The sequence below is a fragment of the Arthrobotrys flagrans genome, assembly GCF_004000055.1.
Source record: "Arthrobotrys flagrans strain CBS H-5679 chromosome Unknown unitig_1, whole genome shotgun sequence".
Classification (NCBI taxonomy): Eukaryota; Fungi; Ascomycota; class Orbiliomycetes; order Orbiliales; family Orbiliaceae; genus Arthrobotrys; species Arthrobotrys flagrans.
Genome location: NW_027137556.1, coordinates 5,885,434 through 5,899,815, shown reverse-complemented (window position 1 = coordinate 5,899,815; position 14,382 = coordinate 5,885,434). Strand labels below are relative to the sequence as shown.

Here is a 14,382-nt window from a genome sequence, read left to right as displayed (position 1 = left end):
AGGCTCTTCGATACGAGCTGCGGAGCTGCATATTGCATTACGTGGGTTGGCTGTTGTGGCGTTAGAATGTTGTTCTAATACCCCCCCGTCCTTAATTAATTCTAACATTCGCTAGATATTTGACGTGACGGGGCTTGGACCCGCTAACAACCAGACCACTTGTGCCTAATTGGCTTTAATCCAACGTCAACGAACGTTTCGCATGGTCAACAAAACCACGCCGTTTCACGTTCTTAACTCCAAGATTGTCGTTGGTATAACTACCTATGCTAGGGATATTTAAGCATTAATACTCGGTGTCGTCACACGTACACTCAATGCTAGATTAAGGCTTTGACTTTTCAACTATAGTTTGTTTGTTGTATCGTGGATGGCCTTGACCTTGTTTCTAGTCTAATTAGGTCTCGATATGTTTTGGGATATGTGTGGTTGGGTTTCTTTTCGCGGTCTTCTGGCCTATGCTTGATATTATCATGGTGGCTTATCTGTAGTTACTTACGTATACATCGGCGACACCTTGTTTTCCAAGCTAGTTTTATCGAGTCCTTGCCCATTCATATTTCTTGTCCTTCTCAGTCGTTAGAATTCTCACTGAACTCTCGTAACTTATCTTAGAGAACCTCCGAAACACAGAAAACAAAATTAATTCTCTCCGCTGTCCAAAATAGTATCGAGACGTTTCTTACACTTTATCTTCTGCAACATTTAATATTTTGGGTATTTTTGTTCTTTAATCAAAGACCTTTTAAACCTCGATTCATATCGATTTCATTCTTTTGCCGAATTTTTCAGTGCATGGGTTGGAACTAGGCCCATACTACTTCTGGATAGTGTATGGTCATTTTCTAGGACACTATGCTGTCTAAACTTATCTTACCGTTATTAGCTCCGTGCATAGCTTTTGTAGTCGTAAGTCCTTGGCTGGCCAAAATTCCATCATAAAAATCGAATAAGTTTCGTTTAATAGGTGAAAGCAAAGCTAACATCTTAAATCGCTTCGTAGGCCCAAGATACCATTACAAGCCAAGGTAGTCATGAAGCGGAGCTGGAGGCTAACTCATATATTGTTACACACACCACATCTTGGGAAGATTACCTTAATAAACCAACCGGTCTTCTGACAAACCCAAACGCTTACGCCATCAAACCTACCCCCACAACACTGGAAACCGTAACGCGGCCTCCAGATATTGATGCAAAGCCTACTGCAACAGCAATGGCTATGCAGAAGTCGGCCCCCGCGCCCAATTATCATGAAGGGGTGGAGCCGGGCCTCGAATATGCGACTATGGGGCAGCACATCTTGTTTTATGGAGCACATTCCGAAGAGGATATCGACGCTCTCGGCTTGGTAATTGCACAAGCCAAAGGTCTTTATGACGTCGGAGACCTTCGTTGCTATGCACCATATCGCACGAGCAAGTATCTCCCCGGCTCTGATATAACCGGGTATCTAGAGAGCAGGATTCTTGCCTGTGAGAATGGCTACTCACTTCGTCTTGGAACCCACAATATGGGGACCGCTAAGGCAGAGAGGTGCAAATACGTAGGTGTAACCTTTTCCGAGCAGTTCCAAGCCGGGATTAAAAATGGAGCTGCGAAAGCAATTACACCGCATATAGTAGAGGATGATAAGTATAGACTTATCGCATCTTCATACCTGAGAAAGTCGACTTGGGATCTCCGTTTTGGGTTTGAAAAGAAGGGATGTCCGCCTAAGGATGGAACGGACGAGGGAAAAGCTGAGTACGTTAAGGTTTTAAGTCTAGATGAATGGAGCAAATATGCAGAAGAGAACCCTGCATTCTTTAAATTCGACTGGCCAGATTTACTACCCCAGACTACGAACCCACCCCCTCCTAAGCATGTGCCCACTCTGGGAGAGCTACCTCCGTCAGGTGCTACATCAGCACCAGACCCGGTAACCACAGAGGCGCAAGTCACGGGACAGACTTCAGCTGTTATGCGAAGAGATGAATCGCCGCCGCAGTTAGAGGAATCAGATAATTTCGTGGCACCGATGGAGTCCGTGGCAAAAAAGCAAGCCGCATCTCTGCTGCTTGAAGCCATAGGTGTCATATCTAAAGCGCAGGCTCCGACCCCTACGACGGTAGCTATAGAGACCCCGGCAGAGCTTCCTGAAGAGCCCGGCCCTACCCCCTTTGATCCTGTGGATCCTACATTTTGTAAGTTGTCCGAGCGACAGTCTAAATAACGTTGCGCAGAAGTATTATTAGTGCTAACTCTTTGAAATTTGTCGTTTCTTTTAGCCGACCCCCCGGTTCATACACTTAGCTATATTCAGCCTGCATAGTGCTATCTCCACATTGGTCTCTCAAGCTATTCCTTATTACATGAGAGGCATTTTTATTAATTCGGCGCTCTGTGACGCTTCGAATTCGAAATGGTTGTGCCACGTGTATCTTAAATGTAGATGTCCACCACTTTATCCTATTACACCATAGTCTTATACCTCTATGGGGGGGTTTTTTTTTTTTCGTCGTTCAAATGGTGCGCACTTTGTAAATAATATTTTTTTCTTAAACAGAGAAATCTCTGTCGATTAGTTGCTGTAGCTATCAGTGAAACTGGTCTTGATATGTCGAGGGTAACATATCCTATGTATCTGTGTTGTAAGTGTGGCATTTTGTTTTCGAACTTCTTTGTTTTGAAATGCTAGGAGGGAGGTAAGGTTGACTCTGTTGACATATTCTAACTACATACATCGGTCAGAAACCTCGTCGGAAGATTGAATCGATATTGGTCCATTTAGAGTTGAATCCTTGCTACGTCCTGGCTAACCCAGCGCCGCGAATCGTAGGCAATTGCGTACATATACATAGGAGCTGCACAACCCGACTTTTCGACTTCTTCGGGTGAAATTCACCCTCTTAAGTCTACGGGTTGCGCACAAGGTTACTGCGAATGGCACTACGGGAATAATCGACATGTCTAATTTCTTTCTCCGAATGTCAAATACTATTTTCATATCCATTTTTACAAAGCTCGCCGACTGAATAGCGAAGGTGCAACTAAGAAACGAGAAATGTTTGCTGCGGCCCCGATAAAGGCCTGGTGGCGCCGCTCAGAGGCCGCAGCATAGCTGAAGATGCGGCGCCAAGGATGTGAGGGGTGTGTCGTTTCGTCTCACAGCCCCTAATTGGTTACGACGGTCGCATAGCCAAACCTCCGTATTCCATATTTGTCATGTGATGTCTATTTGGGTATTGACTAAGCGATATCGATGTTGAAATATGGGGGATTTTTGTAGAACCCTCTGAAATTCGACATTTGATAGTAATTCCACATCGATATCTGGTGAATATCAATATTTTAAAATTAACAATTTTTCAAGATGTTAACACCAGTATCTTGCGATATTATTGCATAACGAATCGCAATAAACTATTGATATCACTATTTAGATATGAACTATATTCATGCCATTTCTGTCGCATAAAAATCCAGCATTGAGTAGTCAGATGCTTGCTGAATGATAGTTAGGTTAGGTCGTATCTTCAATTGATCAAGCTACAACCACCCTGTCACCAATGGGCTAAGCATTTTCGGAACGAGTGTCGAAGCCTTCTGGAACGTAGGCCCATGTTTTGAGGCTTTGTATTGACCATCGGTGACACTAAGCCAGACCTGTTTGAGGTTTCCGTTTGGGAACGGAGCAAATGGGAAATTTTTTAGGACTAAAAGTACAGTATATATCACCAGTGTCTCCTACACCGTGGTTCTTAGATCTTTGTTTCGTAGCCTTTCTACGACCGCTGCTATTTTATTTCTCTTTTTTTCTCTTCAAGGGCCGGACCCGTTTACTAAGCGCACCAGACGTGTATCTTTATCTTTTTTCGATATCACAGTGCCATTTTATTCATAATAATTATTTTAATTAACTTTTAACGGTATTCGTTTATAATCCATACAGCCCATCTTTGAAGTTGCTCGATAACTATAAACTCGAAAATGAGGGCGTTTATCCTTTCAGCATCTATCATCGTGGTCGCAGTACCAGCTTCCCTCGCAGCTCCTGCAGCTCCAGTTCCGGTTATTTTCTCTGCGAAAAAACTAAACCCCGAATGGTATCCCGTCAATAAGACATATCCAATCCGGCCCGCCGGCTCAAACATTCTAAACACAAACTCTACCCGTGGAGGCAAAGAGGACCCGAGTGCCCAATATATTGTCATAATGAAGGATGCTGAACAACGAAAATGGGATGAAGTCTTCGAAGATATGGGATTTAGCACAAGAGAAATTAAACGTTCTTTTACGGCTCATAGCGCTAGTGGGAACAATACTCTTCAAAGCTTTAGAACATTCCAAATCGATGATGGATCTCATATCAAAGCCTTCGGAACTCATGTTCGTGGTTTTACAATGGAGATGTTGGAGTCTGAAGCGGAGAGTATGGGTACTCTTGAGAATGTGAAATACATTGAAAAGGATCAGATCTACGAAGCTGGGGTTGTTCGGGATGGGGGCTATTATAGTGAAGAGAGCGGGATTGACAGGACTGTTGAGCATGACACGAAACACGTGAAGAGACAGCAGCAGCAACCGCAGCAACCGCAAGTGGGTCAGTATTATCAGCAGTCTGGAGCTCCATGGAACTTGCAAAGAATTTCGGAGGTAAATAGAATTGCACCAAATTCTGGAGGTGGAACGAGTTTGGGATTCGACTACATCTACGATGGAACAGCTGGGACCGGTGTCGACGTTTATATGATTGATTCTGGTAAGATAGTTGATTTTACCCTCGGTCATAAAATTCGACCGCGCCGGAACGATGACTAACATTCATCTCGATAGGTATAAATCAGCATTCCGAGTTCGGTAATCGGGCCCGGATGATATTTTCGGCCTTCGGCGAGAACTATAGCGACGACCACGGACACGGGTAAGATATATCGGCTCGACTTTAAGCTAAGAATACATTCCTAACGCCGAATCCACATAGTACACACACCGCAGGGACCGTCGGCTCCCTCCGTTACGGCGTAGCCAAAAACGTCAACCTCTTGGGTATCAAAGTCCTGGACTCCAACAACCGTGGATCCGGCGCAGGCATCCTCGCAGGAATGGAAGCTGCCCTCGCCTCCCACTTACAACGTAAAAACGCTCCAGGATTCGCAGGATCTGTTATTAGTATGTCTATTGGTGGCGGAGGCTCCCAAGCACAGTTCGATGTCCTGCGACGGATCACCGAAGCTGGCATGCACGTTTCACTCTCCGCCATGAATGACAATACAGATGCCTGTACGACTTTCCCAGGAGGATATTCGCAACAACTCCCTATTTTCAACGTCGGTGCCACAGACATCAATGACAACCGAGCTAGTTTTTCCAACTTTGGGGCTTGTGTTAATATTCACGCGCCTGGTGTTGAGATCGTTAGCACTAACAACCAGGATCCTCAGTAAGTTTACAATTAGAATTCCTGTTGTCGACACTGCCACTAGATACAACATACGGTGTTTCGAAATTCATCTCTGACTCTTGATTTTTATGTAGGGGCACAAAAGTCATGCAGGGAACGTCAATGGCTTGTCCAGCTGTTAGCGGTGTCATTGCTCTCGAACTTGTTAGGAATCCAAAATTCATGCTTGATCCCCGTGGCATGATTGCTCACATTCAGTCCATGGCGATCAATGGTGTAGTTGGAGGCGCGACTGGTGGCCAAATTATGTTGAATAACGGTGTGACAAGGTAGATGCATTAATGTGGGGCTGTGCATGTGCATATGTGCTTCCGTTCGAGTTTCGAGGTATCGAGTACGCGGCGGGCTCTCGAGGCATGTGCATCGTTTGGTTTGCGTGCATGGTGTGCCTGACCGTCAACACTTTTTTCTCTATTTTATCTTTTGGCATTTAATTGAAAGCGTACAAGAATTAGCATAGAATTTCGGTGGTAGTATAGTATAGTATATAACGTTAATATTCATTTGCAAGCGGCATGTAGTCACAATGCAATAATCATTTACACAATATCTTGTTGATTTACGGGGACGCATGGCTCTGGGATGTACTCTCATGATTGTCCCAATACGCAAGATATATCATTACATTAAGAGTAATTTAGACCAGATCTGGGTACGAGACAAAGTAATTTAATGAATTACAACGAAATTGTGCTGCTTAGCAGAACTATCAATTCGACGATATCGATTATTGAAAAACAACTTACCCTTTAAGACCTTCCGGCCAAGACGCGATTAATCACTCGAATCAAAAAACCATTAATTGCCCAAAGTCGGCGGGTGGTCAGTTTATTTGAAACAGACAGGGTGACATATATCTGTATGTATATGTTAGAAGGCTATGTGAGTAGCCACTTGTGATAAAATGTGCATATCATTGTTACACATTGGATGGATGAATCTATATTGACAAGGCTCGCTATATCCGGTACCCATGAACAGGGGACTTGCCTGTAGACATGAGTAATGAAAACACTGAAATATATATATATGGTATATCTAACTGAGTTTTAAATTGGGGGGCTCATGAATGTTCACGTCAAGGTAGCTTCAACTTGACAACTGAGTGAGGGTGAATTTCACCAAACCTCATATTTCTAAGTATTTTGCGATTATCTCAATATCTACGGCATCATATTCAAAGGGACAGTGTAAGCTACAATTTCCTAAATGTTAGAATACACGCGGCAGATATCTAGATGATGCAGGTATATCAATGAATAACTTCGCTAATTAATATAGTAAACTACGAATCGTAGGTTGTAGTCTCCAATATGAAAGCTTGGCCTCTCCTTCACACAATTGCAGCCGTAGGGCTCGCATTGGGAGCTGTAATCAACTCTAAAAATCCAATATCTCTTCGAACCCTCGCTCGTCGTGAAGAAGATGATATCGTCAAAGGCTATCAAAGACGACTTCCACCCCAGATACTACGACGAAGACACCACCACCGAAAAACCCACCGAGCTTTGGAATAAAACCGTCAAAGCCGTCAACGACGCCAAAAATTTCTGGGATAAACACCTAAAGGTCTTCTGCACCACGTTTTGGAAACATGACAGCAAAAACACTACATACAGTCAAGCCTCGATCTTTTGCTAAGATGGAGTTTCAATCGAATTATACAATAGACGCACAGAAAACATTCAATTCTCGGGGATTAATGTACGGGTGTTTTGTCAGGCTGTCGTGTTGATTGCTGTTGAGACTATAGACTTGATTGAGAAGGCTCAGGAAGATCTAGCGGATTTCCGTGAGAGGGATAGAGAACAGAGATGGTTGGCGACGAGTAATTGGAGTGAGGATCCATCGTGGGGGGTAGATATTACTCTATTGAATAATGGATGTCCTCCGCCCAATGATATTATTCAAAATGTGGTCTTGTCGACGGATCCGGGGGATATTCACTATATGGAGCCGAAGGATAGAAAGACGTTGGTGGATGTGGACAGTCTTGACCTGCCCCCACCTTAAGACTAGAATGATTCCAATGGCTCTGTTGCCGACGACCCTGAGAACTAGCCGTCTAACTAGAAAGTAGGGCTATAGTTGTAATAGTTTCTTTGCTCACTGGTGCGGATGTATATATCTCACATTTTAGAAAATCTATGTTATTTTTTCGTTGGCTATATCTGCGTCTTAATCCTAAATCTCTCTTTCATTGAGTATGCACCCCAATCGATTTCTACCAAAATTTGTTTTTTATTATAAAACTACGAGACTCAAGCTTCCTATAATTTAGGATTGATATCTTGCTCCAGTCTCAAAAGTACAGATGGTCAATCATGTGATATTAACCATGGCGCCACTTGGGATTCCACGCTGCCTTTGATCTCGACTTAAGCAGGACAAGAAATCAATGGAGACAAACTGGTTGTAATTCCTAAGAATTGCCTAGAAACAGTGAGGTTAGTGCTATAGCTCTGAGTACATGACAGTTTCAAAGTACTTCGATATTGCATACCGTTCGACATTCGTCTCGGCCACCGATGTTGTATACTACCCCCCATTTTTGCATTATACGAGACGAAGGAGACGTAGCAAAGCGACAAGATTCCACGGAAGTTGTATTGTCGTTGATTCTATTCCTAGCTGTTGGTTCCGAATGGAAGGAATTGAGTGTGGGCTTCTTGGTATACTTTCAATTCCACTGAACATGCGGAATGCACAGCGAGTCAATAGGTCAGATGTGAGAACTCATATTCCAACTGCTTCTAACCTTAAAGCACTTTGTGTTAGATTTTTCATAAAACCAGCCGTCCGAAAATCGAGGTGGTGTTGGCTGGCGCAGGCGCTGGTGTACGTATGGATGATGCTTCGTTGGAAGTTTGCGTGTGGATGACATTTCGTTGGAAGTTGGGACACCGATACGTAGCCACCAACTGGCATAATATCGCAGTTCGTTGAACTGTAAATGGTCTAGACTCCAGCTTGCCGCAAGGCATTAACATGGTTCAACAGTTAAGTCTATGGCATTGGTTGCGGGAATGTCGACACAGTTGTCCAGTTCTTGCCTCACGATCAACGACGACCTAAATTAATTGCCCTCTTCTAAACTTTCCATCGCCGTAATGCAATGGTCTGCGCGGCTATTAATATTTACTGCAAAGTGTGTGTTGGTTGGCCGTATAGCAGTGTTAGATCTATGGCTATAGAAGACCTCTAGGCATATCGACAGTATTTGCCATGGTCCAAAGCAGCTAGCTAGCTATCAATATCGCTGTTCCGTACGAACAACCTATAGCCTAGCGTGCATTCACATTTCCTCCACCTATAGTATGTGCAATTCTAAAATGCGCCACGTCCATAACTATACCTACATATCATGAAACCAACGACTATGTGCTACAACCCACCGAGTTATACTGAACGTTTGAGATCCGCAACACTCCTTTGTAGCTTACCCCTAACTATGGCGAAGCATATGAAGCATAATTCATGTAGCGGTTGTTCCCCAATTAGTTATAGTGCGGTGTCTATGGTGAAGAATATGGAGTATGCGGATGTATATATGTGTGAAGTCGGTAGCATGGATAATAAGTCTTGATTTCTTCATCATACAGCATCGCTAAGCCCTTGACCTATATATCGCATCGTGTAGTTCTATACATCTTAGACAGTTCATCGGCTTTTGCCCTCTTGAAACCGCTTTTTAAAAAATTAGAGGTGCGAATACATATTTATTTGTCTGTTATTGTACTTTTTAGGTTATCAAGCCCCTCAAGCCGGCAGAATGCTTGAATTCAGCATTGCCCTAGTAGTCTACGCTGTATCTTACCTTAGGCTCTTCGTAGACCCTACCTATGTTAGTTCTCTATCTTCCCGCCTCTAATCCTAATATAGCCAGCTAACACCATAATACCACCAGATCGAACAAAAGTTGGCCGCGGAATTCCAAGTCCGTCAGCAGCTTGAGCCTAACACTGGGATCAAAGCGAGCGAGGAAGTGGCCTTACTATACGTCAACGAACTTCGACGTCAAAAGGAAGCAAACCTTGCTAGCGGACGCCCATGTTTTAAGCCATCTCGTTTCTATCAGCCACTTTATGCCTGTGTCGAAGGTACAAGTTACGAAGCTGAAGTGCAAGCCGGTGTGATTGAAGTTCCAAATCAACCTTCGGGTTCATTCTTGGATCCAGATGTTTATGATGATGTTAGCGAAGAGGAGGACTGTCGCCGCTATGAGGAGCAAGCCGCTCATCGGGCGAAGATCCATCGCGATGAGAATCCTGTCCAAGAAGCACCACCGCCACCGCCACCAGTAGTTGAAGATGCACCTAGGGATAAGGCTCTACCAAAGGCTCAATTTGCACCGAAGGATAAAGCTCCACCAAAGGATAAAGCTCCAAAGGACAAAGGTGCGCCAAAGAAGAGTCAAGCTCCACCCAAGGTTCAAGCTCAGGCCCCCTCTCCTTCTCCACAAGCATTAGCACCACCAACACCACCAAAGGTTCAAATTGCGGCCAACCCCGTCGCAGATGTGCGACCATTGTCTCTCAGAGTTCGCCCTCCCACTCTTGAAGGTTATGGTTATGGTATTGAGGACGATTACATGACAGACCCGATGATGATGATGGATGAGGACTGTGATGAGGCCATGGGTGGCCTGCAGGGCAGGTCCGATTCCTATATTTAGTTCCATCTCTGTCTGGGCATTGTGTTGCACCGATCATTTTATTACACAACACAGTCTCCTCCATCGACAAACCTTCCCTTTCCATCCATCTTCAATCTTCAAAAAAGACAAAAAAGGATGAATAAAAAAATATAAAACTAAAAAATAAGATGGTGATTCGAGTCCAAACCTCCCATCCACCAGTACCCAAATGCCCACAGGTGCTATCGTGTTGACGCCACTCTCTGGTGAAGAGGCCTGCTGCGGTGTTTCCACCCTCACAAATACCCTCCAACTTTACACACGCCCATACTGGAGGATTGCTCGCTCCGACGGGAAACCGCGCACCAGAGAGTTCGAACTCGACACCGTAGGCACTGCCGAGTTAAACCCGGCAAACGGTCTTGGCGAAGGGAGAACCCTCAATTTTCCAATAGAATGACCATTACAGCCAAAATCAAGTTTGTCGAATTAGCATATATGAGGGGTCTACCGATTTAGACGTAACCATTCTCCGTACAGAAGCTTTATGGAGTTCACTTGGTTGCTATTATTGCGTATCGTTTTGTAATTATTTGCGTCTAGTCGGCTGTCAAATGTCTCTCGTCTGTCCGTTCTTCCTGTAGTGTCTGAAATACAATCATGTATGTTTGTTAAGATGTCATCACTGACGTTCGATCGTTGCTCAAATGCTACTAAGTCTTCTGTCCATACCCATTCATAAGACCATATACACAGTAGCGCGGATAATCCCGCACCTCCTCGCGGAAACTTGGCGGGCGATCGATAGAATCACCTCAGTCTTTCCAACCTCCTCCTCATCCTTGTCCTCGCCCTAGATTTCCTGGCTTTTTAGAGCCTGGTCAATGCCGAAGTGCATGGAAAAAGCGAAGACAGCGAATAAAATTGGTTAAAAGACATCAAGCTTACCCCGCCAGTAAGATACCAACGGAGTTAATTAATACATGCCCAGCCAAAGGCCTCACGACCCAACTTTTGCAAACCTGCATACCAAGAAGTTTGAACGACTCGGTCGGTTACCCGAATTCCAGTTAAGCTAAGACAAACAATAGTGGTGCTGGAGAATACTTATCGCTCGCAGCGTTAAGATCTGACCAAACGGTCCTTTTGCCATGCATGGACTGGGTTTGACAGGAAAAAAGTGAAGCAATTCGTACCGTCTACTTGCCCTCACTGTACTCGTCAGCCGTATCCTTCTACCGGCAAATACTTCGGTCAGAAGTCATGGCGTTGATGGTGTGACCAGCCATGCAGAGCATAACTACCTTTATGCAAGGACATGGACATGGATCACATTTCTGGCAAGAGAGGCCCTCAATTCCCACGGACTCTAGGTCGTCATAGTCGAGTTCGACCATCTTTCACCATCCAAGCCCAATAAACCCGTCCAAGCAGCCCCGCTTTCCCGTCCCTCCCCAGCTTCTTGGTATTGTAACTGGCCGACTTGACCCTGTGGCAGAACAGAATGCATCCCTCCATGCGCTATAGCTTTTTTTGTACCGAATGATCCACCAACGATTACTAACTTGGTGTGGTTCTGGGCAAGAAGTTGGACACCAAAAAAGGTTAAACGGCATGCATCCATCGATAACGGAATGCGTCCTGCATGTTGCGAGCGAAAAAAGATGTGGGTTAGCAGAGTAGACTCGATGCAGGCGCATGTGGGTAGCTTGTTGATGGTGATCGTTCTCGAGACGGAGAATACGATCCGTGTCGGCCAGGCAAGCCATACATCCTGCAGCTGATTAGGTAGATGCTTTATAACGGAGGTACCTTTCCGACAGAAGTTACATTTCTGGTGTCTCCTCTTCTCCTTCTTCCTGTTAAAAGAAATTGAGAATACGATTTTCTCAGTTTCGTATCTTTTCACCCTCACTATCGTCGCCAACGGAGGGGCTCCAAATTCCATTGGGCGGAGGGGTTTCTCGTTCGTTCCCGCTGCAAACAGTTCATCTGCTTATCGGCAACACCCTTTTCTGCCCCTGCCTCTGCCTCTGCTCCAGCCGCTCACGTAAAACTGAGCACTGTGGTTTCCCCGCTCTTTGACTTCTTCGCAAGTTGTGATTATAAGGAAAGAAAATTATAGAGAGAGAAAGAAAGAAAAGGTGAAAGATGAAAGTATCATCTCTAATCTCAAGCCTTAGCTTGCTAGTTGCTATTGCATCTGCGCAGTCCAACAAGTCGCCTGTCATAGCATCAAACGGAACTGTCACTTCAGTGTTCATTTTCCACAACCACTGCGATAGAACATCGCTCATCTTACCCGATGGCTCTGAAGGTGGTTCCTTTGGTGCCGAAGGGGCTACGATGTGCTATCAAGACGGGGCGTACTATTGGAACAAGTATCTTAAAAAGGACGCCTCATTGAAGATATACGGAACCTCGCAGATATTCAATCCGGACTATGTGAGTGCTGAGGTTCCAAATATAGATCTTTCTATCCAGTCCGGTAAGTTATTATACCGAGTTTCTATGAAATCTTCGTAAAAGATGTTCATAGGTAGATTAAAGGAGGACCAATTGAGAGATCTAACATAATATCTAGCAATGGCCTTCATGCAGGGACTTTACAGACCCGTCGGCTATCAAAGCAGCGTCATAGATAGTGAGGATGTTCTAGCCGCCGATAACTCCACTTTCGCAAACGGACCCCTCAACGGCTTTCAATACGCCCCAATCACCACATACCGCTACACAGATTCCCAGTTCATCTGGGTGGCGGGTAATCTCCAGAAATGCAACAACCAGAAGATCTCCTCTGCACAATATTACAGCTCCGACGACTTCAAGTTCGTTGATGAGGAATCCAAACCATTCTTCAAAAGTCTCTATAAACCATACTTCCAAGGCGTCTTTGAGGAGTTCCACATGGTGTTTTACTATGCCTACACCCTCTACGACTACGTCAACCAAAACCGTGCCGCTGGAAACTCCACTCTCCTCAAAATGACCGACGAGGAATTCGACCAATTGCACGTTTACGCTAACCACTTACAATTCAACATGTACGGCAACGTTACCACCTCCGTAGACACCAACTGGGCGAACGCAGATCTCACCGAAGACCTCCGTGACGTCGGTGGCCGTCTACTCGCCGGTAAAGTCGCGCGGACCTTCCGTGACCACCTATCCTCCCCAGGTGGCCGGTACAACAAAGTCAATTTTGTTCTCGGAGGCTACGATATCATGCTCTCTTTCTTTGCTATTGCAAATCTTCCATCTCGTAGTCCCGATTTCTTCGGACTCCCGGATTTAGGGTCTAGCATGGTCTTTGAGCTCTACACGGACGATGAAACGATCAATACTGATAATAAAATTAGTCCGGCATCGATTAAAGTTGCATTTGGGTTTAGAAACGGGACTACCGTGGACGATACACTTACTTATTGGCCACTATTCGACGAAGATGGTGATGCAGTTAGTATGTCCTATGACAAGTTTTTGGAGAAGATGGATCAAGTTGCCGTCAGGAGCGTGGGACAGTGGTGCAGCGTTTGTTCCACGGAAGTGGACTTTTGCCGGGATACTGGACCGGTGAACTCGCCGTCCGGTTCGAATAATGATGGAGAAAACAATGAGCAGAGTTCAAGCCAAAGCCGTGGTATGGAACCGGCAGTTGCAGGTGTCATTGGTGCGGTTATCATGCTCGCTCTCGTGGGAATTGCAGCAGCGCTCGCCTTCTTCGTATTCGGAGTTGGGGTTAGAAGAGATCGCAGACGAAGCAGTGTGCTCAGCGGTGTTGGCATCATCGGAAGGAGCCAGCCAAAGGAGAAACTAGAGAGCGAGATTGAGCTACCATTGAGCCCGACAGCTCAACCTATGCCAAGGGCATTCGGGGACGATAACGAATTTGATTATGGAACTACTTCAACGGTTGCGACAAAGGTTGCAAGCCCGCTGGCAAGTCCTCAGGAGGCACATTTTAAGGCCTGGGAGTCCAGGCTTTAATTGGATATAACTATAGCTGAGAGGCTAGATGTTCGGGAGTTTTTTGATACGATATTTGTATGACTTCGTATACCCTGTTTAATTGTCCGTTACTCTCCTTATATGCATAGCTAGGACGGCCTGGCTTACGGGATCAGTGAATTTTGTTTTAACGTTTTTCTGGGGAGCTAGTGTTATTTGTTTCTTGTCATTCGAGTTAGTCATTATATTATATTATGGCCCCATCACCCATTCGGGTAGTTCCTTATATAAGACTGTAGCTAGCAGAATCGAACTGCATTGCCTTGATCACAATTATCCATTTAAAATCGTT

At 44.9% G+C, this 14,382-nt stretch overlaps 5 protein-coding genes across 5 annotated transcripts; all 5 read left to right on the top strand.

The window, feature by feature from the left end:
- Window positions 1-855: 855 nt before the first annotated feature.
- On the top strand, window positions 856-2,314 carry DFL_009751 (uncharacterized protein; the record flags this gene model as incomplete). Its single annotated transcript, XM_067639685.1, has 3 exons — window positions 856-909; window positions 1,004-2,186; window positions 2,271-2,314. 3 exons carry the CDS (start codon window positions 856-858, stop codon window positions 2,312-2,314), a joined length of 1,281 nt encoding a protein of 426 aa, XP_067487448.1.
- Window positions 2,315-3,972: 1,658 nt separating this feature from the next.
- DFL_009750 (uncharacterized protein) lies at window positions 3,973-5,719 on the top strand (the record flags this gene model as incomplete). The annotated part of the gene is made up of 4 exons (XM_067639684.1): window positions 3,973-4,744; window positions 4,819-4,906; window positions 4,967-5,425; window positions 5,521-5,719. The coding sequence occupies 4 exons, from the start codon at window positions 3,973-3,975 to the stop codon at window positions 5,717-5,719; spliced, it is 1,518 nt and encodes a 505-aa protein (XP_067487447.1).
- A 1,152-nt stretch (window positions 5,720-6,871) lies between these two features.
- DFL_009749 (uncharacterized protein) lies at window positions 6,872-7,459 on the top strand (the record flags this gene model as incomplete). The annotated part of the gene is made up of 2 exons (XM_067639682.1): window positions 6,872-7,015; window positions 7,169-7,459. The coding sequence occupies 2 exons, from the start codon at window positions 6,872-6,874 to the stop codon at window positions 7,457-7,459; spliced, it is 435 nt and encodes a 144-aa protein (XP_067487446.1).
- Window positions 7,460-9,218: 1,759 nt separating this feature from the next.
- Window positions 9,219-10,542, top strand: DFL_009748 (uncharacterized protein; the record flags this gene model as incomplete). Its single annotated transcript, XM_067639681.1, has 3 exons — window positions 9,219-9,290; window positions 9,354-10,102; window positions 10,305-10,542. The coding sequence occupies 3 exons, from the start codon at window positions 9,219-9,221 to the stop codon at window positions 10,540-10,542; spliced, it is 1,059 nt and encodes a 352-aa protein (XP_067487445.1).
- Window positions 10,543-12,233: 1,691 nt separating this feature from the next.
- On the top strand, window positions 12,234-14,069 carry DFL_009747 (uncharacterized protein; the record flags this gene model as incomplete). Its single annotated transcript, XM_067639680.1, has 2 exons — window positions 12,234-12,570; window positions 12,667-14,069. The coding sequence occupies 2 exons, from the start codon at window positions 12,234-12,236 to the stop codon at window positions 14,067-14,069; spliced, it is 1,740 nt and encodes a 579-aa protein (XP_067487444.1).
- Window positions 14,070-14,382: the final 313 nt, after the last annotated feature.